This window comes from Salvia splendens, chromosome 20, assembly GCF_004379255.2.
Source record: "Salvia splendens isolate huo1 chromosome 20, SspV2, whole genome shotgun sequence".
NCBI classification, from domain to species: domain Eukaryota; kingdom Viridiplantae; phylum Streptophyta; class Magnoliopsida; order Lamiales; family Lamiaceae; genus Salvia; species Salvia splendens.
Genome location: NC_056051.1, coordinates 26,535,736 through 26,559,582, shown reverse-complemented (window position 1 = coordinate 26,559,582; position 23,847 = coordinate 26,535,736). Strand labels below are relative to the sequence as shown.

At 35.6% G+C, this 23,847-nt stretch overlaps 4 protein-coding genes and 1 pseudogene across 6 annotated transcripts; 1 reads left to right on the top strand and 4 right to left on the bottom strand.

Moving 5' to 3' along the window:
• Nucleotides 1–216: 216 nt before the first annotated feature.
• LOC121780876 (DNA (cytosine-5)-methyltransferase DRM2-like) lies at nt 217–4,714 on the bottom strand. Its single transcript, XM_042178518.1, has 12 exons — nt 4,610–4,714; nt 4,366–4,469; nt 3,733–3,836; nt 3,275–3,310; nt 2,991–3,119; nt 2,801–2,897; nt 2,672–2,718; nt 2,463–2,585; nt 2,017–2,173; nt 1,674–1,768; nt 884–1,588; nt 217–783 (listed from the first exon to the last, which is right to left on the bottom strand). The coding sequence occupies exons 4-12, from the start codon at nt 3,275–3,277 to the stop codon at nt 358–360; spliced, it is 1,782 nt and encodes a 593-aa protein (XP_042034452.1). The 5' UTR covers nt 3,278–3,310; nt 3,733–3,836; nt 4,366–4,469; nt 4,610–4,714; the 3' UTR covers nt 217–357.
• Nucleotides 4,715–5,919: 1,205 nt separating this feature from the next.
• LOC121782522 (shaggy-related protein kinase epsilon-like) lies at nt 5,920–9,722 on the bottom strand. Of its 2 annotated transcripts, none has more exons than XM_042180393.1 (14): nt 9,586–9,722; nt 9,445–9,474; nt 9,150–9,314; nt 8,975–9,067; nt 8,150–8,209; nt 7,662–7,934; nt 7,508–7,579; nt 7,377–7,433; nt 7,015–7,155; nt 6,860–6,910; nt 6,653–6,748; nt 6,493–6,576; nt 6,236–6,338; nt 5,920–6,153 (listed from the first exon to the last, which is right to left on the bottom strand). In XM_042180393.1, exons 3-14 carry the CDS (start codon nt 9,258–9,260, stop codon nt 6,071–6,073), a joined length of 1,224 nt encoding a protein of 407 aa, XP_042036327.1. In that variant the 5' UTR covers nt 9,261–9,314; nt 9,445–9,474; nt 9,586–9,722; the 3' UTR covers nt 5,920–6,070. The 2 variants fall into 2 exon arrangements, with proteins under 2 accessions (XP_042036327.1, XP_042036328.1); XM_042180394.1 differs by having other exon boundaries at nt 9,159–9,314.
• A 617-nt stretch (nt 9,723–10,339) lies between these two features.
• On the bottom strand, nt 10,340–11,909 carry LOC121781761 (annotated as a pseudogene).
• Nucleotides 11,910–14,506: 2,597 nt separating this feature from the next.
• LOC121780765 (peptide deformylase 1B, chloroplastic-like) lies at nt 14,507–16,588 on the bottom strand. Of its 2 annotated transcripts, none has more exons than XM_042178388.1 (6): nt 16,299–16,588; nt 16,072–16,210; nt 15,374–15,566; nt 15,136–15,246; nt 14,983–15,045; nt 14,507–14,753 (listed from the first exon to the last, which is right to left on the bottom strand). In XM_042178388.1, the coding sequence occupies exons 1-6, from the start codon at nt 16,552–16,554 to the stop codon at nt 14,652–14,654; spliced, it is 864 nt and encodes a 287-aa protein (XP_042034322.1). In that variant the 5' UTR covers nt 16,555–16,588; the 3' UTR covers nt 14,507–14,651. The 2 variants fall into 2 exon arrangements, with proteins under 2 accessions (XP_042034322.1, XP_042034323.1); XM_042178389.1 differs by having other exon boundaries at nt 16,350–16,584.
• A 4,510-nt stretch (nt 16,589–21,098) lies between these two features.
• On the top strand, nt 21,099–23,307 carry LOC121782313 (MYB-like transcription factor EOBII). Its single transcript, XM_042180109.1, has 3 exons — nt 21,099–21,294; nt 21,612–21,741; nt 22,568–23,307. The coding sequence occupies exons 1-3, from the start codon at nt 21,156–21,158 to the stop codon at nt 22,896–22,898; spliced, it is 600 nt and encodes a 199-aa protein (XP_042036043.1). The 5' UTR covers nt 21,099–21,155; the 3' UTR covers nt 22,899–23,307.
• Nucleotides 23,308–23,847: the final 540 nt, after the last annotated feature.

Here is a 23,847-nt window from a genome sequence, read left to right as displayed (position 1 = left end):
TTTCCAATGACTTCCAAAATTTAGAATCCTTCAAGTATTTTAGGTACAAATAAATAAACCAAATATCGTTATATGCATAAATCATCTCAAATTTAAGCAATTTTTGGTCACTAGCATCAAGTTAAGCAATATAAGGTACAACACAATTTACTATAATGTACATCTACACAATTATAGAGATTTGCAAATCAATTCTGCAGCTGTAATCAGATACTATTAGGGAAGTGAAAAGGGCTAAATATAATGAAATATGAATTAATTTTGTTCGACACAAATCAGAAAAGGAAAACAAATTGTAGTAATGACAAGGTGCAAATTCATCCGATTCCAATTAATTTTACATCAAAGTTAGACCTCTTACTGCCTGTACAGTTTGACTAAATCTAATATACGAAAATAATCATAAAAAAGAGAGGACTCCTTACCCTCAAGGCCATCTCTACTGACTCTGTTGCTTCCTGCCAGGTTGTTGCAGGGGCTTCCTCCGACCACCAGATCGAAATTTCCGATGGTACCGATGATCTGCTCGACTCTGGCAGCGTCAAACGATGTCACATCGTCAAAATCGATCAGGCTACCGGTCTGGTTGGTTTGCTCCCACCAACTCCTCACTATGTCCCTGTTCGCCTTGGATTTCTCGATGGAGACGACGTTCTTCAGTTTGATCCCGAGCCGGTGGAGCGCCACCTCTGCTCCACCTATCCCGGAGAAGAGGGACAGCACATTGACGCCGTGAGGGAACATGTCCCTGAGCACCGACAGATGATAGGCCACAGTGTCGACCTATGTTCGAACCCGAAAGAATTTATCAGAACATGAAGAATCAGAAATCAAGGAGCAAACGAAAACTAAATTAGAAAGCATCGAGTTCGAGATTGCTGACCTGGAAAGAGTTTCCCAGGGACTTGTATCTGTCAGTTCGGCTGATCCCACCGCCCCTCGTGTGGTTCTTTGGGAACCCCAAGAGCATCTCCACTTCATCTGGCTCCAGAGGAGCAACTTTGTTCCGCCCCACCCACACCAAGTTCCACTTACGACACTGCTCCATGACATAACGCTGGATGGCTTCCGGTGGGTCACCCTCTCCACTCCTCTCCAGCGCAGTGCGGATCCTCTCTGTCAGCTTCGCACTCGCTATAGCAGTCTGGATGCAGTTCATCTTGTCTCTTGGATCCCACGAAGGCCACCACCTTCTTGATAAAGGAAAAGCCTGCTGAATGGTAAGGGGTGGGAGAGGTACGAGGGGAAACCGGTTCTCGATGGGCAGATTGTGGATGTAGCCCCTCTTTCTTGCGCATGCTGAGAAGAACTTCGAGTCGACGAATTCCGGCTCGATGTCGTAAAGGAACCGCGAGATGGTGTCCCATACCCCCTTTGGTGTAAGGGCAACATTCTCATAGTAGAAGTATGGGGGGCCTCTTGCTTCTAGTGGCAAGGAACGATGAACCCGCTCCCGCGGCTGCATGGAGGGAACGCCATATCCAATCATTGGATTAGGCAAGCGGATCGACTCCTCTATCACATTCTTCTTCATCTCAAAATGTTTTCTCTTCTTGCTTTTGTTGCCACCACTGAGAATGAGTTTTGGCTGTGAGAAATGGCAAAAAATAGTCAGCACAAGTCTCAAAGATCTGATTGATAGGTTTAAACATTAACAAAATGAAAAAGTTTACCTTGAGGTCGTCTTCAGGCAAGTAGCAGTCCTCCTCTCTAGCCATTTGAGCAGCACCTATGATCTCAATCAAATCATCAACCGGGGCTTCTGGCCCTAATCAGTGGCAGCAAATAAATAGGGGTTCAAACCATATAAGACACTCAAAACTGACCCTTGTAAAACATGGTACGTGCATAAATCAGCAATAATTACCACCAAAACTTAAGGAACAATATTCAGGAAAATAAAGTAAATTTCAGAAAAGGTTAAGCAGAAAAAGGAAATGAACTGAGAATCATATTAATATCACAGAATGCACCCCAAAAATAAAGAAACAATAGGTAGCACATTTGTGTACTCACATCTTTCCAAAGCAAGTTCCGCATCTTCCAGAGTGTATCCCATGTTTGCTAAGTCCAGCAATTTTCTCTCTCTCTCTGACAACGATCCAGATTCTGCCAATGACAACAACATCTTGTGCTTCTCTGATTTATAACCACCATTTCCCTTCAAACGGTCCTACATGGCGAGTAAAAAAAAGGCACATATCATTAGAAATGATAATAAGTAAATATTGATGATTATAACTGAATGAAAGTATACAAAATAGACCACAGTTTATGGTCATTTGATTTTAGACATAAAATTATAGTATATGCAAAAGAAAGAAACCAAAAATGACAAGTTCTGGCCAAAGAAGTTATGCAACAGACCTAAATAACAAATGCACGTAAGAGTTGCTTGAAATATTTTTTCATGCAAAAGGATATAATGTGGAGTGTAAAAGGACTAGTAAAGCTTCACGTACTTCTAGTTCATCTTCGGACCAGCTGTCCATATCGGAAAGATCATTGAGAAAGTTCTCATTGTTACCAGAAGAGCATGGGTCAGAATTTGTGCTCAGCTGCTGTGGTGGGGACTCTTCAAGAGTCTGCAAACACCAATTATACATAACCAAGGAATGGCAGCTGATTACAAATCCACGCCACATGTTAGTAATGTATGCATATCACTTACCGAGAATGTTAAGATCAAATTGAGTATTGAGTCAGGATCTCCTTCTCCTGCATGAGACAATTAATTTTTTTAAAGTGACAATTATCTCAAAAGCCTAAGTCACTTTATAAAATAGTCTACTGTCTATACCATTTTCATCAATGGCTTTTAAGACCAATTTCTCTGCAAACCCCATTCCAACAAAATGACCAATCATCTTGGAACGGGCGGCATTTGATGAGCTTGCCTTCATACAAAACAAGAAGTTAATACAATAGAGGTCAAGCTGTAATAAAAGTTTCAATAAGAGTTGGCGTTTAATACAGAAATGCAGCTTTACCCCCTCATTGCCAACAATAGTTTCAGCACAAGTTGGGTTGGCCGATGCAACTGCTTCCAGATTAGTTTCTGACTCGTCATCAGAAGTCCAATCAATATCAGAAAAATTACCTTCAGATACATTTGCATCCTGAACATAAACATTAGGGACATAAAATACAATGAAGTAGACCAAGTCAGAACTACATACAAATGCATTAATATCTCATATCAATGACAAGCAAATGAAAATATGAAATCTCGGAGTTATCCGTAGAAAATGTAAGAAAAGGGAGAAAAAGGTACCATTCTCCCCAAATTTTGTCAGCAAAGACTCTCAACCTGTTCAATATATCATTTAACTGAAATAAGAACATCAATTTGAAAAAAGCATTGAATCTTATACATTCAAATAGGTATACAAAAGACAAAAACTGCCCACAATATAAAGTGTAAACAGCCAAACGACAATTCCTACAAAGCCTATATTCCTACAAAAATTTCAAAAAATAAAAATGAATAAAAAGCAAGCAGGATGAATGTGTGCACAAACATGAGCATTAGAAACCAAACCTCCCCCTGAAAATCCTTCAATTCAACAGAGCCCTAGGTTATAACCCCTTGAGTAATAATACCAATGATCAGAAATCACCCAATTTAACAATCTCACCTTTTGCATGATCGTAATTCCATTACATGGTCATTCACAATGCGCCAAAAACAAATTTGCAGAAGAAAAAAAAGGAAAAAGGCTGAAAACTTACAAGGAATTCAGTTGTGAGCTCACTGAACCACTTCACTCCTGAACTCCCAACACCGACTCTGGACCCCTCTCCTTCAAACAAAAATCCAAACAACAGAAATCCCTCTGTGCAGGAAATTAAAAAACACAGTCAACAAACAAGATTGATACAAACACACAATCAGGTAGGTTAGCTCAAAACAAATACAATAGCCGGAAATCACGATGTCATTCAATTGAAGTAAGCCCATCGATTTCAACAGAGCATTGAATCTTATGCATTCAAATAAGCACTCAGAAGACGAAAGCTCCCCAAAGTATCAATTATAAACAGGCAATTGACAATACCTACCTAGTATTTGATTATACACAAAAGTTTTGAAAAATAAAAATGAATAAAAGCAATCAGGAGAGAATGTATACACAAAGATGAACATTATACCAAAGCTTACTGGAAAACCTAAAAATTCTTCATACTCAAGCAGATCCCTAAATTGTAACCCCTTAATGAATAACACCACTGACGCCAGTGACCGAAAATCACCCATTTCAACGATCTCACATTTTTCATGGTCATATTCCATCACAAAAATCAATCAGAATTCGCCAGAAACAAACACCACACAAGAAAAACGGTGTGAGGCCGAAAACTTACAAGGAATTCAGCCGTGACCTCACCGTACAGCTTCAATCCCGAACGCCCTACGACAGCTCTTAACTCCTCTCCTTCAAACAGAAATCCAAATGACAGAAATCACTCTGTGCAGGCAATTCAACACGAAATCAGGTCAGCTCAAAACGAATACAACAGCCGAAAATCAAAATGCGATTAAACAATTAAACGAGAAAAAATAAAACGAAATGAATCGCAAATCGCCCTAATCGAACAGAAGCACCACCTGTAAAACCGAGAGTGAGAGAATTGAGCGCAGAGATTTGGGGAAGAATAAAATCACAAATTTAGAACGTGAAAATATGATAGAGAGAGAGAGAGAATAAGTGTGATTTTATGTATTCAAATAATTTGAAACTCACGCGCCAAATCAAAGCAAATAAATAAATCAATAAATATGAACATGACAATATAGGATTGAGATCTTATTCCTAAATTCTATATAGTACAGTAATTTGTTTTGATTACTTAGTTGGATAGTGAATAATTTTATTTCTTTTTTTAGTTAAAATAACAATTAGTATCTACATTTTTTTGATATATCTCAATCAAAATGATACTAATTTTTCTAAAAAATCAATATTTCATTCTCTATATTTTATTTTATTTCATAATTTATTTTTATCTATTCAACTCACGTAACAATACTGCGTAAAATCACATGTTAAAAAAAATATTAGTATAACCTTAAATGCACTTTCTTTATTGTTTGACCACTTCAAAATGAAGGTAATGAAGGGAAAAGGGAGTGCAAGTAGAATGAATTCTATACTCTCACGAGTGGGCAAGTGTTTTTCTTGAAATTGCTGCAATATAAAAGTGATTGATATTTTGTCAGCCATAATAAAAGTTGGAAAGAAATTTCCAACTGTAAAAAATTTTATATTCTTTTTTCTAATTACAATTCATACGTCATATTTTTTTAAAATTGGTGAAAAGTAGAGGTAATGAATGATATTTTGTCATTTGCAATTAACTTCAATAAGATGTTTCTGATTGATTGAAGGAGAAGCGTTTTACTATTAAATTATATTTTACATATACTAACTTTCAAATATACAATTTTGATTGAAATAATAATCACACAACCAATGGCTTAGCAATATGTCAATTTTGATTGAAATAATAATCACACAACCAATGGCTTAGCAATATGTTAAACATAGGTGGTACACAACACGCGAAAGAGTTGAGCAATAGTTATTTTTTTTGTATACAAAAAAACTTTGCATTTGAAATTGTAAACTTATGTGTTTTTCATATATTGAAGTTTTACTTCCAAACTAGTAGTACTACATATGATTATAAAACACTCACACAGGAGTATTTTCAAATGTTGCATATTCTTACAACCTTTTCTTTTAACAATTCAAATATAGCTAGAACAACAAACTCCATCAATGGCCTTGTCTCCCTCTGATCTTCATTGATATTCTTCTATCACTTCAATTAGGGAAAGGTTAGATGTCACTCATAAATGAACACACAATTTCCGAGTCAATGGGATAAATTGAAAATATAAAGAACTGCATAAGATGATCAGAAATACTCCTAAAAAGAAATGGAATTTGAACAAAATAAGGCATAGCGTAGAGGGTAATGAGACAAGGTGAGATGTTACATAACTAGCAAGGAGTGTCAGCTTACACAAAACATAAATTGGTCTTTTTCAACATATCAATAAACCTTAGGAAACTACGGCGGGGAACTGCCTCCTAGCATGCTCGGGTACCAGTTTCGACAGCAACTCTAACGATGCTCCCTTTAGCTCTGAAAATGTACGAGTCAGGGTCAGCAAAAAACAGAATTCAGCATGGATTAAGTGAGAGTGCAATAGAAGAGAGAGCAAGACCTGCAGGCTTAAAGTTAAAAAGTGGAGGCAGTGGACGGCCATTAGGAAGCCGGGTATTAGGATCGCGGAGTTCATCGAAGAACGGGTGGATGCAAGCTTCCAACTTGAAAAACATAAAAATGCAAAGATACATCAATTTATGTCACAGAAGTTCTTGTCACGTGGCTAAGACAAGTACGGTCCTCTTAAAAGAACATAGTAACAACAAAAATGAAACCACGAAGCCGGACATGATGCATCAAAAGAATGGAACTCACAGCAGAGTATCGTAAGTTTGGGGAGTACTGAAGCAGCCTAGATACAAGATCCACAGCTTCGGGGGGAGTCCTTTTGTGAAAAATCTACAAAGAAAAGTATAATCAGCGATTCAGCATATAAAGAGTTAAAGCATTGTGATCAACATATACGGTGTCCAACCTTGTGCCAAGGATGAGCCTTAATTTGAGGAAACTTGAACTCCGTATAATTTGGGTTCATGCATTTTATTTCCTCGCGAGTTGGTGTTCCAAGAACCTAGATGTAACCATACAAGTACCAAGTCAGTTCGAATTAGTCATTTGGAAATCAGATGAAAGCAAAACGGAGTGCCCCAGGTGTTCGTCTAAATTAATTAGGCAAGCTTACCTTGATAATTTCTACTAGCTGGTCAACTCCACTCTCACCATGAAAGAGCGGCTACCAAACACAATAAAAAGTGTGCAGAGAGAAGATTATAAGACATATATATGTTATATGGGACTGTATGCTTTAGAATAGAAATGGTTTAGCTTATTAAGAACCTGGCCAAGAAGAAGTTCAGCAAGGACACACCCAACAGACCAGATGTCAATGGCGCTGGTGTATTCAGTAGCCCCGAATATCAGTTCAGGTGCGCGATAGTACCGGGAACAAATATATGATATATTTGGCTCGCCTTTCACCTGATACATGTGATGGAATACTTTAAGCTTTTTCAGTGGATAAGAATACTCCCATGTTAAGGAAACATGAAAGACATTGATATTCATCACAAATAGGAAATTTTTTGGTTCAATGCTGACAACATTTTAATAAGAAAAGCGCAAAAGAAAACCAGGTAGTTCAATGTGGTAAATAATTGAAACATCAGTCACAATATCAGAGTTACAAGTGAAGCAAATACCAAAACTTTTGCACTTCCAAAATCACAGAGTTTGAGCTGATGTGTATGGGGATTGACCTGTAACAGTAGATTGAATCAGTCAAATGACAGTATCTCAATTTATTTAATTACTTGTGGAAATAAGTGCGTACCAAAAGGTTTTGAGGTTTAATGTCTCTGTGGCAAACTCCTATGCCATGAATATATGCCAAAGCTCTAAAAATCTGAGACAATAGAACTCATAAGACACTTTGAGACTGCAGCTAATGTTTATATCAAGGCATGAGCAGTAAAAAGTTGGCTAACCTGATACGTATAAAGCTTGACGTATATCATAGGCATCCGCTGGTTTGCTTTACTATAGTGTCTACCCACACGATAGACTGTCTCCGGCACATATTCGAGAACTAAATTCAGGTAGAGTTCATCTTTGTCAGTGGTTGAGAAGAAACAGTGCTTAAGAGATACAACATTTGGGTGATCCAGAAGGCGCATTGTTTGCAATTCGCGGTTTTTGTATCTCTTATCCTGCAAAACTTTCTTGATTGCAACCGTTTCACCTGCTTCGAGACATTTGGCCTGCAATTTAACAAGCACAGCTCTTAACATCTTCTCTTTATAATCAAACCAGCACCAATGATGTATAATTGGAACACGTTATTCTAGTAGAAATCTACAACCCTTTTAGTTCAACAAAGGATCAAAACTAAATCCACTCAACATCACTAACTGAATTTTCCTAAACCATCACAAACTATGTCACAAAAAACCCATAAATGAAAAAAAAATCTTACCTGAAAGACAATTCCAAAAGAACCCTGCCCTACAATGCGCTCAGCCATATAACTTATAGTCTGACAAGAGACGTAACAGAGAGATCAGACAGCGTTAATCACTTTAATAAAACGAACTTTACAAGAAAATAAGGAAAACACCAAACAAAAGGCCAATATTCAGCCACAGTCTTCATTCATAGCACAATTAAAGAAGATCATTAGTCGTTAAAGTGATTTAGCTGATATTAACTTTAGATTTGACAAGAGAAAAAGGCAACATAGTAAGAGCAAGAGTGTTTCACAACCCATTTAGTTATGTATAAACAGAAACACAAACATCACGGACATAGTAGGTCAGGTCAGTACATCAGGATTCCATAAGATAAACCATTTGACCATAGTATAGCATTTAAGGCTCATAATTTGAATAAGCTCCATATCACATGACAATATACAGACAAATGAACCATACACTAGCATGGTTTCAATGGTTTGTCAAAAACACATAAAGGTGCAATCTGAGACAATGTAGGAAGGTAACATAAGATCCTCCACATGCAAAAAACTTTCTTCTACTTCTTTGTCCCTTTTCATTTTCTATCACTCCAAATCGGAATACTCGAGACAAGATTCCTAAGTCCACCTAAATCAAGCTCATCATAGTTCTTTGAAAAAAAACTTCCAAGCAGACAGCTACAATTGCAATAAAACCCACAAACAACCAATCCTAGAAAGATTAAGTTACCTCACTTATCTCAAATCACCGGTATATACTATTACAAAGTAACCCGGACTTCCTAAACCGAAACACCAACTTCAAACCAAAAAAATCCAACATAATACCTGCTTAGGCTGACCATTTTTACCCCCAATCGTCGTCACAATTATGTGCCCCGTCTCAGTTCCATTTCCATCTACTACAGCAGCTTCCATTTCCTGCAACCAAAATCAAAATCACAACCAATATAAACATCAGCACCTACACTAGCACCAATGCATCCAACATGAGAAAACAAACCTTTTCAACCTTCTCATCTTCGATCTTCATCTCGTTGATTTCCTCCGGGAGCTTATCCACAAGCATCACATCACATTGCGGCTTATCAGCCGCTACACCACCCGAAGCCATACCTCTAAACGCAAAGCATCGATAAGCTTCCAAATCCAGCTCCAGATTCAAACCCTAACAATAACCACATCATAGCCCCATAAATCAGAACCACAGCACTATAATTAGCACATTTCCAAGAAAAATTGACTTCGAAAGCAGGCGAATAGCAGCATTTCACGAAGCAAATGAAAAGAAAACATACCTACAGCTGCCGATCATCCAAATCACCAAGCTGTGGATCAACACAGAGCTCGCAATCAATCAATCAACCAATTAAAGCTAATGCGCACAAGAGATTTAAACAATAGTAGTACGAAATACAACCGGAAAAGGGTGAGCTTACATAGAGGTTAGAGCTGTCGCTTTCCGCAAAAGCTTTGACTGGCTGAGAACCGCACACACACGCACACACACAGTCTCTCTCTCTCTAGAATCTCTCAGGTTGACTGATGTGTAAAATTCATGTGAAGTACTACATTTGCTGTGACGGAACCCAAGGATTTCATAAACTTAAGTTCATAAAGAGTTTAGGAGTCCGGAAAGCTTAGCTAGATGACACGTGTCTGTCTATCGTTGGGCGCTGCTTGATTGAACTAAATTGATTTCGCTCATTTAATTCATTTCTAGTACCACAATCTCACATTAAGTGTTCACATTTGACTCGGATTTTAAGAAATATAAATGAAAATGGATTGAAAATATTAGTGGAGTAAAAGTCTCACTTCATATATTAGTTTTATAATAAAATATGTGTAAAATGAGTTAATGGAATATGTGATCTACTTACCATTTATAGTAAAAGTGAAAATGAATTTTTATTATGGGACGGACTAAAATATCAAATGTGGACACTTAATATGGGATGGGGGTAGTATATCATTGTAGTCTTCTTTTTGTCCCTCTATAATTATAAAAATGAGTAAATATATGATTTAATATGAGGATCATATTATTATCTTAATTGTGTTATACTCCATGAAATATCAAAATTATTTTTATTACATAATTTTATAGTAACCATCCCGAAATAGTAAAATAAAAATAGTCAGGTATCTTCATATCCTACTACTATAATTTATTAAAACTAAGTTCATGTCTCATAACACGAGTTTTGGAACAAGGCGAAGAGCATTCTTCTTGTGCATTGCCAATCCCTGTCGAGCAATGAAATCAACGTCTTCTTCCTTGCTTCCGGGAGGCAATTCCCAATCAAATTTGTACACAATACTCGCGAGTGCAAGTTCGATTTTGGTCATTGCCATTCCCATCCCTGGGCACACTCTTCGACCGAATCCAAACGGATCACCTCCGGATTTTGACCCCTCACATCGATGCTCTTCGTCCCCAAGAATCTTTCAGGCAAAAACTCTTCCGCATCTTCCCACTTGGTTGGGTCTCTTGCAATATCCCATGCATTGATATACACCATGGTCCCACCTTCAATCTCATAACCATTTATGCTGCATTTATTGGTCGTCTCTCTTGGTAGCAAAAGTGGGTCAGGTGGATACAGTCGCAGAGTCTCATTCACGACTGCCCTCATATATGGAAGTTTCTTTATCGATGAGGTCTTTGTTTTCAACCAGTTTTCGTATATCCGCCTGCAATTTCTTCATCAATGAAGGCTTACTCATCAACGCTGTCATCGCTCACACTAAAGCAGCTGAAGTCCCGTCGTTGCCTCCAATTATTATACCCTGCGATTTTGTACATACCCTCTTAATATTTGAAATAATTTTTGCTCTAACAAAATTGAATTTGTTATTTAATTAGTTTGGCTATTTTCTAATATAACGTTGTTTTAGCTATCGTCTTTTTTTGACAAAATATCATAAAAGTAAAAAATATCAAAAGTTCGTTTATTTACACGCAAACAACCAAAAATGTTTTTACCACTATTATCGATTTGATGTGTTTAATGGTGAGATCAAACGACGCCGTTTCATCTCTCATCATCCTCAACAAAACATCAATCAAATCTCCATCCATTGATCTCTCCCTTTCCGGATTCATGTGCTCTTCAATCAGTTCTTCGCAGAAACAATCCATGTCTCGAAAAACCTTCTCCAGCTTCGTCGCCGCGCCGGAAAAATCGTCGATCCACCGCAGCCAAGGGAAGTAATCCCCCACGAAGAATCCCCCAAGCACAGCCTCCGCATCATGAACAAGTTGGAAAAAAGGGTTTTCATTCTTCTTATATCTCTTCCCAAACGCAGCCGTAGACACAACGTTGCTAACAAACGACATCATCGCCTCGCTCAAGTCGACGACGGCGGAGGATTCGGTGGCGGAGATCATCTCCGATGCTTCGTCGATGAGGATCGGGAGTAGCGACTGGAGTCGCTTGGCGCTGAAGAGATGGACGGTTGAGATCTTCCTCATCTCCTTCGACGATTCGTTGTAGGGCGAGAAGGCGAAGCCTTTGTAGGAGAGCTTCATGAGGGCGGTGAGGGATGGGCGGTTGGAGAATGCGAGGTCGTGGGACTTCGCGATCTCATTGACTGCGCTGGCTGAGGAGATGACGACGAGGGGGCGGAGCCCGAGGTTGAGGGACATGACGGGGCCGTAGTGGAGGGAGAGGCGGTGGAGGTGGGTGTGCAGGGAATGGCGGTCGAGATGGTGGAGGTTGCCAATGAGCGGGAGGCACGGTGGGCCAGGGGACAGAGTTTAGGGTTTAGGGTTTTGGAGCAGAGAATAATGAGTATGGGAAGAGCTAAAAGGAAAATGATTATTGGATTCATTTTTAGTTGGCTTTTTAAAAAAAAATAACTCATATACGAAGAAGGAAATTACAAATAAACTCCTATTCTATAGAAAGGAGTAAACTACAAAGGAGGAAATTACAAATAAACTCCTATGTTATAGGAAATTACAAATAAACTCCTATTCTATTACAAATAAACTCCTATTCTATAGAAAGGAGTAAACTACAAAGGAGGAAATTACAAATAAACTTCTATGCTATAGAAAGGAGGAAATTACATCAGGCTCCAACTCGACACCTCATACAATAATGTCTAAGCTCCTTGTCGCTAGCACAAAGGCTCTGGACGTCATTTTTAGTTGGCTTGGGGGAAAAGGTTGTGCTAAAGAAATATAATGGGTTTAAGCTTTTATATTGGGAGAAAAAAAATAGATTAATTGAAAGTTGATTAATTACATGGAAGGTTATGGTTTGTAATATTAATGGCAAGCATACCTACTATAACTAGGTTATGTAGTATGTAGTGGGTTGGCCTAATATGTCAGAGTAGCCACTATATGGCGGAACAGCCACGCCACAGTCATAAAAACTTGTCTGCCTAGTCAGCACAACTATCAAAAACTTATCCGTCTAGTCATCACAAAATAAATTAAGAAAAAAAATACATTTTTGAATGTCGCGGCCCACAATAGGCCGCTGCGGAACCGCCACGCGACCGCCGCTCCGCTTCCTCCACCGCGGCGGCTCTTCCTCGGCGTGCAATAGGCGCCGCGACGCCCCTAATATGGATACTCATAAGAATATTCTATTTTGGATGTCCTAATAACGAGTAGCTACTTTAACTTAAGGGTTACAGTGGGTTGGCCTAGTAAGTAAGAGTGTCCACAATAGGTGGAACAGCCACGCCACAATTAAAAAAAAAACTTGGCAGCCTAGTCATCACAGTCACAAAAACTTGTCCAGCCACAATGACAGCCACGCCACAACCACATTTTACACTTTTTTTTAACTAGTTGGTATATTTTAATTGGACTTTAACAAAACTTGAGAAAAAATTGAGATTTGAGATTGGAATGGAATGATGAAAATGAATTGGGAATATTTATTTTATTTCAGTTTCAAGAAATAAATTAAAGAATAAAAAAAATTGAAAATCATCGCCGCGCGCCACACGGCGACGCTGAGTACCAGGCGCTTTCTCCCCCACCGTGACGCTTGTGCGCCTTACAATAGGGCGCTGTGGCAATCTAGTGCAGGTACTCTAAGGAAATTATATTTTGGATGTCCTAATAAGGTGTAGTTACTTTAACTTAGAGTTATAATTTAGTGATATGAGATTCATCTGATCTTAATTAAATAGTCAGTGAATCCATTCATGCCTTTGGGTATTAGATCAATTTTAAATTTTTGGGCCAACTGTCTCAACTTTTAAGGTGCCTACAAATCAACATAGAAAATAGTTATTGTGTCGCTTGTAGATACTCTTAGACCGCTTGTATAATAAAAATATTATGTAATGAATCATAATTAGTATTTACTACAAATATATACATATATACCCCAATTTTAGATTGATATATAAGCCTAAAAAATTGTTTTTACATAATAAAGGTTAAAATACAAATCTAAAAATTGGATATAAAGACCAATTCCATAAGTATTTAGCTATGAACATTTTGGATTTTCATATCCTAATTTTCAGATAAATCGGATCAACTCAAATTTATGTATTCTCTCAAATTTTGGATTTTCGGATTAATTCCGAGGTAAGAATTCAGCTCCAAATATGAATGCTCACCTCAGGATAGCCTTACCAAGTATAACTAGGGCACCACTCACAATATACTCCATATTTCATTATTTTTGTTTTCAATTTATAATGATTTTGATTAAAAAAAAATACTCCCTCTGTCCCCAAAGAATATGCACTTTGGGGGGACGACACGAGTTTTAATATAAAATTGGTAAAGTAAAAGATGTAGAGAGAAAAATTAATTAAAGTATTGGTAGTGGAGAATATGTTTTACCTTATTAGATAGAAAATGCTTTCTAAAATTAGAAAGTGCATATTCTTGTAGGACGGACTAAAAAGAAAAAAGTGTATATTCTTGTGCGACGGATGGAGTAGTAATTTATTATTTAAATATTAGGTCGTTATTTCGTCATTAATACTAGATCTCGCATGGTTTGCAATACTAGAACTGATGGTGTTGGTCCAACTTAGGATTGGATAGGATAGTCTATTGAGTGAGGTTGCTGGATACTAGTATTATGATATTGTTATAAACTAGATGAAATATACCATTACTTAATAGTTTATCCATCCTATTATAGTTAAGACGTTTTTTTAACACAGAGATTAAGGGCGGACGGTTAAGTAAAAAGAGATCAAAATACAAGAGAGAATGGAATAAATAAATAATAAGAGAACAAAATAGATAATTAAAGAGAGAATAAAATAGATAATTTAAATAAGTTGATTTTTGCAAAAAATAAAATAACTCAACTATAACAAGATTATCAAAAAAGAAATACTATGATCCAACTATGAGGATATGAATGGAGTATTACTTATAAACTATATTAAGACAATAAAATAACAGTTGCATATAATCAGAAGAGTAACCAAATAATATAGAGACCTAAAATTATTCATCACCCCATCAAGACCAAGATTTCCTCGATGAAATGAACAAAGAGTAAGATCATGATTTCCCAAACCCAACACCTTTCTTCCTAATTTCTCTTGCTCCAATCTTCTCAGGGCTCGCCAATCCGGTCTTCTCCTCGTATTCCTTTTCCAGTTCCTGGTGTGCCATGCCACAGACATTGTTGAAAATGTCTCAATATCAGTTTAATTGCAAAAAATATTCAACAACTTTGACCCAGATTTGAGTTTAGACAAGCTAAATTGATTCAAGCAATGACACTGCCTTTTCACGTTATACAAAGTTTTTGGATTTGTCTATGTTGCTATAATTCAAGAAGTGATATAGTTATCAGATTATATGATACTATTTGCAAAGCATAACTTGCCTGTAACTGTGCACGAACAGTGTCAAGAACTTCATCGCTCATCCTCTCGAAGAAAAGGACTCCCTGCAATTGAATGACATCAGTTCCAAAGCTGGTCTAGGCTTGATTTCTACATGAAAACAGTAAGAGTATGACAAGCCCGATTATATGAACCTGCAAATGGTCGTATTCGTGCTGAAACACCCGGGCAAGAAGTCCGGTTAAGTTGATCTGAAACCTCGCACCCTTAATATCCTGTGCATCAACCTTCAACGAGTCTGGTCTCTGAAAAGCAGCGAGTGTGGGAATATTAAGTAACTTCAAGAAAACCATGAAACATCATTGGAGGTATTGGATGACAGCAAAAACACTTTGATGAACATAAACAATAAAAGGGCACTTGAAAGGTTACCATGACATCGGCATAGATTTTAGGGAATGATAGACAACCCTCTTCAAAAGGTACTATCTTTTTCGAAAATCTTTTGATCTGTGGATTTACGAGAACAATCTCTTCTCCTTCACCGCGCTCACCAGCTGGATTAAACACCATGAGCTGGACATTTATCCCGACTTGAGGCGCTGAGAGCCCAATACCATCAGTTCTGTGGAAAAGCAAGCCAACAACTATTGTTCACATTCCTGTAATTACCAGCAATCTCCAATAAGACAAAACTAGCAAATGAATCTTTAATTGGATAAACAGTTCTACCAAATTTTACTTTTTTCATGATTTCATCACATTAATGTCAGTCAGGATTTGCAAACATCACTGTAACACCTCAACTTATCGATTTTCAAATAGAGAAACTAAAATTACATGATTTTCAAACCTTATATTAAGACTTTATCAAGTTGAATACTAGATTCAAAATCAAAATACTTAAAAGAAAACAACAAAGCTCAACACAATCAGCAAGGATCAGAAACCACAAATCCTATCACAAATAGCTCATGTCACACTTCCCCCAAATTTCAGAATCTAAAGCTAAATTTTTCGCATTGTTATAGTTTCTCCAGCTCAAGTAATTATTCCACAATTTCTAAATTTCAATTATCATTTCATAATTGTTATGTTCTAAGCAATCAAGCCAAGACAAAAAAACTCACATGTACATTACGTCGAACATCTCGTCGGCAAGCCTCTTCAAGCTCTCATCAAACGACTCAATTCGCTTGTTCTTCGCCCTCAAAATCGGGTCTGGATACTTAATCACCTCAAGAGGCCCCTTAAACTGCAAATCAGTGGCTGTTCCAAAGTAAGGAAAATGATATCAATTCAATCAAGTAATTCCACGCATAAATTACTAAATCACCAGCAATGAATTGTATAATACACATTGACAGAAATTTCCTAGGGATTTCAATTTCATGTTCCTGTAACTCACGGGAAGCTGCTAATTCATCTTTAGCTACGGCGGCAGAAGAGATCCGCCGCGCCTGCGCGTGTATCAGCCGGAACGGAAGCTTGCGGCGGAGGGAAAACGAAGCGAAGGAAGCAGCACGGAGGAATAGGGGGTTGTGGCGGCGGAGGAAGGGGAGGAGCGTGTGATTGAGGGCATTGGAGTGGAGGAGCTGCGTCGGAGCTGCCATTACAGCAAAATGAATTTTCTTTGATTTTTAGCTTTATCTTGTTTTTAGAAACACAAAAAAAACATCAATTTTAAATGGGAATAATATTAAAAAATATATAATTACGTGTGTTTTGTACTCCTAGCTCCTATTTTTTGGTAATTTTGTTATAGCTTATAATTTTTTGGTACTTTGCATACCAACTTTTAGTTTTTACTATATTTTAAATTTTATAACTAAAATATTATTGTTTTAATTTTATAATTAATTATGATTTCTTTGTGACATAACTTGATGACTTATTAGTAACATATTAATGTAGACATGTAGTGTTATCAGATGTTGCCCAAAACGATGTCACATTTTAGACAACAAAACGACGTTATATTATTAAATAATTATAATCCGTAAATCAATGTTTACATTAAGAAAGAAGGAAATGGAAAGAATAAAATGAGAACTGAATACTGTGAAACAAGGTGGGAAGGAAATAGGGCCGGCAATTTTCGACACGAAACGATAATCCGACACGAATCCGCACGAAATTATTGGGTTGAGGTCAAGTCTTATTGGATCCGTGTCCTTATCGGGTTGACCCATTAAGAACCCGATAATTTCGGGTTGGGTTCGGGTCGGATACGGGTAACCCATTAAGAAATAATATTATTATTTTTATTATTATTTAAAGAAATATATATTACTTTAATTTTTTAATTTCTTATAAATTAGGTTTAAATAGTATAAAATGAATTTTAATTGTGTAAATTAGGTTAAAAATTAAGGTTTAATCGTGTAATATTAGGTTTTAATCGTGTAATATCAGGTTCGGGTTGTTATCGTGTCGTGTCAACCCATATTATATTGTGTCGATGACGGGTTCGTGTCGGGTGCGGGTCGTGTTCGGATTTGAAGGTAGCAGGTCGGGTTCGTGTTCGAATTTACAGTTTCCTTAACAGGTCGGGTTCAGGTTAGGCCTTATTGGGTTGAGTCATTATCAGGTTGACCCGATAATGACCCAATCCGCACGATTTGCCAGCCCTAGAAGGAAATGGAAAGAATAAAATGAGAACTGAATACTGTGAAACAAGGTGGGAGGATGTACAATAAATGAGATATTTAACTTAGAATAACAACACGTGATTTCATTGTCTATAATGTAACATGGTTTTAGTGAACGCCCGATAATATCATGTTACGTGAGTTAGTGATTAAGTCGTGTTAATGTTAAAATATTGATTAGTTACAAAACAGAATAAACCGTATTTTCACAAAAGTCTACAAAATTCAAAAAAAAATATTCCATCTAAAATTTTTTCGAGCATGTGTAATAAGACGAAATAAATACTAGGATAAGTATAAATTTATAACGAGCACAAACAAAAATAGACGGATTTTTTTGGTTAAAGCCCAAACCTAAACTTATTAATCAAGCCCACACAAGGACTCAACTCAATCGACTATCTCATATCGTATGTCTATATTCCTATTTATTTGTTGTGTCAAATTTTATTTCAATATGTTAGAGTGATTATGTGATTTATCTTGATATTTATGACGACCGTTACCCAAAAAAATCATTTTTGATATATCTCGAATATGAAATCTAGATTATATAGCTTCCATCGAAAACAAATTATATGTATGTCCCCATGTAAAAGACTAATATACTCATCCGTCACTTCTCAAGTAATTGATTGTTTTCGGCACATGTCTGGGAAAAATGATACTACCTCCGTCCCTGAAAGTTTGTCCCATTTTTTCATTTCCGTTCATCCCCCAAAGTTTGTCTCATTTCATTTTTTACCATTTTTGGTAATAGACCTCACGTTCCACTAATTCATTCATACTCACATTTTATTATAAAACTAATATATAAAAGTAGGACCCACAATCCACTAACTTTTTCAACTCACTTTCCATTACATTTCTTAAAACTCATGCTGGGTCAAAGTGGGACAATATCTAGGGGACGGAGGTAGTAATAGATAGTAGTAAAAGTGGAGAGAAAGTAAAGTAAGTAAGAGAATAATGTAGATACGATTTATTAGTATCATCTTTACAAAATAACGATAAAAAGAAATCAATCACTTGAATTGAGAAGAGAAAATACTATGTTATTTTTCCGAAAATAAGTGTTATCTTCATATACTCAATCAAACAACATTCATAAAACATAACTTTACATAGCTACAACGACGTACGGAAGGACAACAACTCAAGCAAATATTTGTACTTTGAGATCTATAAACTCCCATAGAAATTAGGTAGTTTGATTAAATATGTGGTTGATATTAAAGTGCAATGTCACATGCATGTCCACTTAATCCAATTTTTGTCCACAAATTGGGCTTGCGGTCAACAATTAATCGAAATTGAAGATTACTTAATAAAGCCCATGATCTAAGTCTAACTTTAGTCCCCATGTAGAAATTTGAGTAATCCAATTTAGTATGAAAAGTGGTCACACACTTGAAACTTTACTAAATATGGTAGCCTCATTGTCATCCTTAAACTTTGTAGTTCCACTTGGCTACATTACATGTTACACACTATAATTGGATATTAATAATTGGGGCTTTCATGTCTACAAAATTTAGATGAAGATGATGAAACGTAACTTAGTTGGTAAAATGTTTCTCCCCACGTAATAAGTTATGGGTTTGAGTTATCACAAAGATAGAATTTTAAGTGTTTATGGAGTGTTTGCTTATTATAGATTAAATTATCATGGGGTGGTTGTAGATTTATTTGTCAAAAATTATCCAAGCTTAATAATCCATCTAAGATTAAGTTGTGAAATTATTTTAGTTGGATGGAGGTGGCTATGACTAAGCATCACATGATTATTCATCTAGGATTAAGTTGTGAGATTCAATCCCATACACCAAACACACTACATATTTAACCCGATATATAATCTTGCAAATTGACTAGCCTCTTTATGTATTGGCTATTTTTACATTATATATAACATTTTCGAACTCTTTTTATATATTGATATAGAATAATATTATGAAAATAAAATGATTACAACTTGGGAGCTAACATGGAATCTACTCTATAGTTAATTTACTTAGATTTAGTGTAGTAATCAATTGAAATAAACAGAAAAAAGAGAGCTCGATTCCAATAAAGATATATCATCGTCGTTTGTTTTGATGATATTTTATGAAGTCGAGTCAAAATATGGATTTGTAATTCGTGAAATAATTATTTGGGTTTAAATGTTTTAACAAGTTTTGATGATATTTTATTAAATCGGTATTATAGTTTATTTAATTATTAAACCCTAAAGCATCGACAAATCCCTATCAAATGCAAACGACTTTGTCCCTTTTCTCTATTTAGTTAGGATTTTGTGTGGATAACAATTGTTTAGACCTAATTTCTATATGCTATTATTTTCACATATAATCACTTATCAAAATATCTTTTGAAATCAACAGCTAATACTACTATCTCAACCACATATTAATGATATATTTCCTATACCATTTTCTTTGGATTTCCTATCTCAACAAATAATTTCTTTTATAATTTATTTGGATGTATCAAAATAGTTTTTGGATATTTTGTTTTTCATCTTAAAATTATTATCTAATGTTTAGTGGGACCAATTTTAATAATTTCTGTTGATTGTTTGTTAGTGTGGAAGAATATGGTATGGAGTGTTTTATATTATTTGTGAGTGGAGTAAAGTTTTAATGGTGGACCAATAATAGTATGTTTGTGTAATTGTAAATATTTAAGGTTGAAGTGGGATTATGAATAAGGAGATTTTTGTGAGAATAGTTGGTAAACTAGGAAAATATTGTTGGAAGAAAGAAATGAAAAACTAAGTACTTTCGTACACAAATAGAGTGTATAGTCTTTATTTTAGAGTAAAGGCTCAACGGGAAATTGGTGATCAAAGTAGAAACAAAATTTCACCCTAAAAAACTCTCCCACAAAAGCCATTCAAAACAAAATCCAACAAAAACATAATGAGACACAAAGATTCACCCTATGCAAACGAAGTGCTACACATATACATTATATAGTAAATAATCTACATATATGCAAGTTGTTGCTTGCACTTTGTACAAATAAATTTGTAAGTTTCCTATTGCGAGAAAAATGCATAGCCATTTTCACATGACATCATATTGATCAACAAAAAATAATTAAATTATAACAAAAGACATAAACATGTGGAAAGACACTTACTACATATACAATCCTAAACGTATCTTCCTACGATTAATTTTACTTATGATGCCACACTATAAGTAGTGCTTTTATGTGTATTAATTAATTGTGTGTGGAGTAATTAGTTAGGTATGTAAAATCATAACTTCATGCATGTACTTATTATATAGAAATTTCATGGCCACCACAATTAATTATTTTTTCCCCCAATTAAGGCGTGGGCCGGGGTGCATGTTGATATGTAGTTTGTGTATCAATGATTCAAATTAATTTTATAATTAACCAAAGTTAGGCTAAAAGTTATTCAATTATACATCTACTAATAGCTACTTTAACTAGCAATTAATCTTCTTAGCCAATCTCTATAAATTGAGCTCCAACCTTATTAATTTCTACAAATACCTCTCCCCCTCTATATGCATTAGAGTATTCTCATGACTAAGATGGAGAAAAGACCATGCAATGAACCTGAAGTGAGGAAAGGCCCATGGACTATGGAAGAGGATCTCATTCTTATAAACTACATTGCTAACCATGGTGAAGGTGTTTGGAATTCACTAGCTCGATCCGCCGGTACGTCGATCATTTCTTCTTCGTCGCGTCATCTTCTTTTTTTCTACTTTTATCGTGTTTATGAGGAAAATCTTGCGTTAAGAATAAAGTCGGGAAATTATATTTAGGGAGAAAAATGTGCATTGATAGATTTTGAGATTTTGAAGAGGGGCATTTCGCTAGCTACATTTTTGACGGTTTTGGTTCAGAACATTAAGTTTGATATTTTTGTGTCCTTAACTTGTCGATTTGGTCGCTTGTCCACCTGATTTTGACAATGACATCAAATGTTGACAGTCAACCCTTTTTTACCCAATTTCTATTAATCATGGTTTTAGGGTTGAAGCGCACCGGAAAAAGTTGTCGTCTCCGGTGGCTGAACTACCTCCGGCCGGATGTGAGAAGGGGCAATATCACGGCGGAGGAGCACCTTTTGATCATAGAGATGCATGCTAAATGGGGTAACAGGTAAAATTTTAATCATATTTATTGCAAAAAACAAATTATCAAAAAATAATATGATCGATGCAAATGTAGAAAACAAATTAGGGGGAATAATTAATGGAAAATCTCAAAGGCTAGCTAGCTAGTAATGTTGAAATGGACAGATACCATACCATACAACTTTGTATTTGAATAAAGATAAACATAGGAGTGGTATTTATCATTTATGTATATTCTTAATAAATTGCCCCATTTTTTAAAGGTAAACGATTTGATTTGAAATATTTATGATAAATAATTTCAAATTTACTTTGAAGAAAATTATGCAAATATCTAACGTACAAGCAGTAATTTTTTCCTATATAAGCATACTTTTTATACGAAAAAGTTAGTATTTTCCTAAATTACTGAAGAAGGATAAATATGGAGTATGGATTTATTTTATTGATCAATAGTCATGAAAACTTCTTAAAATTCCGTCAGAATTGGCATATTATTTATTAGTATTTCACAAATGTTATTCTAATTTATTAATTCTAATGCTTTTTTTAATGTTTTATGTTTGATTCAATCTTACATATTAATCTCAATCAATCAATATATACCAAATGCATGACAAATTAAAATATTAATTCGAAATATTAAGCGTCTGCATGAATGTGAAACTATTTTTGCAAGTGCAAATCAAATGAGTTCGACGGAATACAGCCGAAACAATGCAATTTTCTATTTGTGATGAGATTACATGAAAAACATCATTTTAACGAACAAGTTATCACTTATCATTAAAATATAAAAATAGAAAATAAAAGGAGAATCATACTTATAATTTATGCTTTTTATGTGACAGGTGGTCGAAAATTGCAAAACATTTATCCGGAAGAACCGACAACGAGATAAAAAATTATTGGCGAACTCGAATTCAGAAGCACATAAAACAGTCTGAGAATTTCTCCACTTTGCCCTTAAGCAATATCGAAGAACCAGTCTTCACTAACCAAGTTCACTCCAGTTGTGTCCCTGCGGATCATGCACTTAGCCAATCATATGCGCCAATTATTGCTACTTCTTCCTTTCAAGGAAATATGCAAAGTTTTCAAGGCCCTAATTTTCCAACTCAATCAAATGATCACAATACTTGGGGCATGGAGGACTTTTGGTCCATGCAACTACTTCATTGAGAGTATTTATATATTTATATCTTTTATAAAAAAAATCATATCAAATTATTATCTTTTCTATTCAATAATTGAATTTTAAGAATTGTTGCGGATTTAGATGGGGTGGGAGTCGATTGATCCATCGTCAACCCATACGTGCTGGAAAACTTCATTATCTCTAGCTTTTAGAGTTGTCGTTAGTCCCAAGGTGCAACAGTTCCACCCCAACCCTTTAGTATTGGAATCACTTCCGTTATTTGTCTGTCATCCATTTTAGTGACGCCCGTCACAATACGCTGGCTACCGCCTTATTCACTATGTACACTCTCATGAGTTTGATTTTCTAGATCTATCATTATCTCAACTGGATAAAGAGTTTAGTTTGTATATTACTACTAAAGTGTACATGGATATTGATTTATATTTTCAACCGAATATATTGCATCTGAAAAGGTACATATACACATAATTACCAAATAATAAAATCTTGAATACGATGCTTTTGGATGCTGTGCAATTTCTTTATAGGAGGATGAGTTTTGTTACACACTATTTATCAAGCACTGAACTCAAAAACTTCATGTTAATGAATGTATAATTTTTGTATTTTCCATGATTAAATATTCATTTTGGAAGCAAATACCGAACTACAGTTGGGATTTATTGACACGTATAACAGTGGCAAGACTATTATTAGGAATTTTGGATAATTGCTTTATTTAAATTGGACAATAATTTCCAATGGCATTGCAAATATTCAATATCGACATTTGCCCAACTCTAATGTCCTCTTTGGGAAATATTCATGTGGTTTGGCCGTATACAAATTCACCCTCTTTTTTCATATTGAATATAGAGATAAAATTAATTAATCCCAACAATGATGATTGTTTATATCTTAGGTCCAATCTTAATTATAGAAATAAAAATAATTAATCCCGACAATTATTTTTACCTATATATATGCTCT

Excerpts from the sequence above, each read along its gene's own strand:
- LOC121780876 (XM_042178518.1), bottom strand. Across the intron at positions 2,898-2,990 it reads CTATTGTTGGCAATGAGGGG|GCAAGCTCATCAAATGCCGC; the intron begins GTAAAGCTGCAT and ends TTTTGTATGAAG. Across the intron at positions 1,769-2,016 it reads GGAACTTGCTTTGGAAAGAT|GGCCAGAAGCCCCGGTTGAT; the intron begins GTGAGTACACAA and ends GCCACTGATTAG.
- LOC121780765 (XM_042178388.1), bottom strand. The coding sequence starts at position 16,554 with ATGGCAGCTCCGACGCAGCTCCTCCACTCCAATGCCCTCAATCACACG. Across the intron at positions 16,211-16,298 it reads TAGGAAATTTCTGTCAATGT|CCACTGATTTGCAGTTTAAG; the intron begins GTATTATACAAT and ends ACTTTGGAACAG. Across the intron at positions 15,046-15,135 it reads ACGAATACGACCATTTGCAG|GGAGTCCTTTTCTTCGAGAG; the intron begins GTTCATATAATC and ends ATTCAATTGCAG.
- LOC121782522 (XM_042180393.1), bottom strand. The coding sequence starts at position 9,260 with ATGGCTTCGGGTGGTGTAGCGGCTGATAAGCCGCAATGTGATGTGATG. Across the intron at positions 7,156-7,376 it reads TTGGAAGTGCAAAAGTTTTG|GTGAAAGGCGAGCCAAATAT; the intron begins GTATTTGCTTCA and ends CACATGTATCAG. Across the intron at positions 6,749-6,859 it reads AGCTAGTAGAAATTATCAAG|GTTCTTGGAACACCAACTCG; the intron begins GTAAGCTTGCCT and ends GGTTACATCTAG.
- LOC121782313 (XM_042180109.1), top strand. The coding sequence starts at position 21,156 with ATGACTAAGATGGAGAAAAGACCATGCAATGAACCTGAAGTGAGGAAA. Across the intron at positions 21,295-21,611 it reads TTCACTAGCTCGATCCGCCG|GGTTGAAGCGCACCGGAAAA; the intron begins GTACGTCGATCA and ends TCATGGTTTTAG. Across the intron at positions 21,742-22,567 it reads CATGCTAAATGGGGTAACAG|GTGGTCGAAAATTGCAAAAC; the intron begins GTAAAATTTTAA and ends TTTATGTGACAG.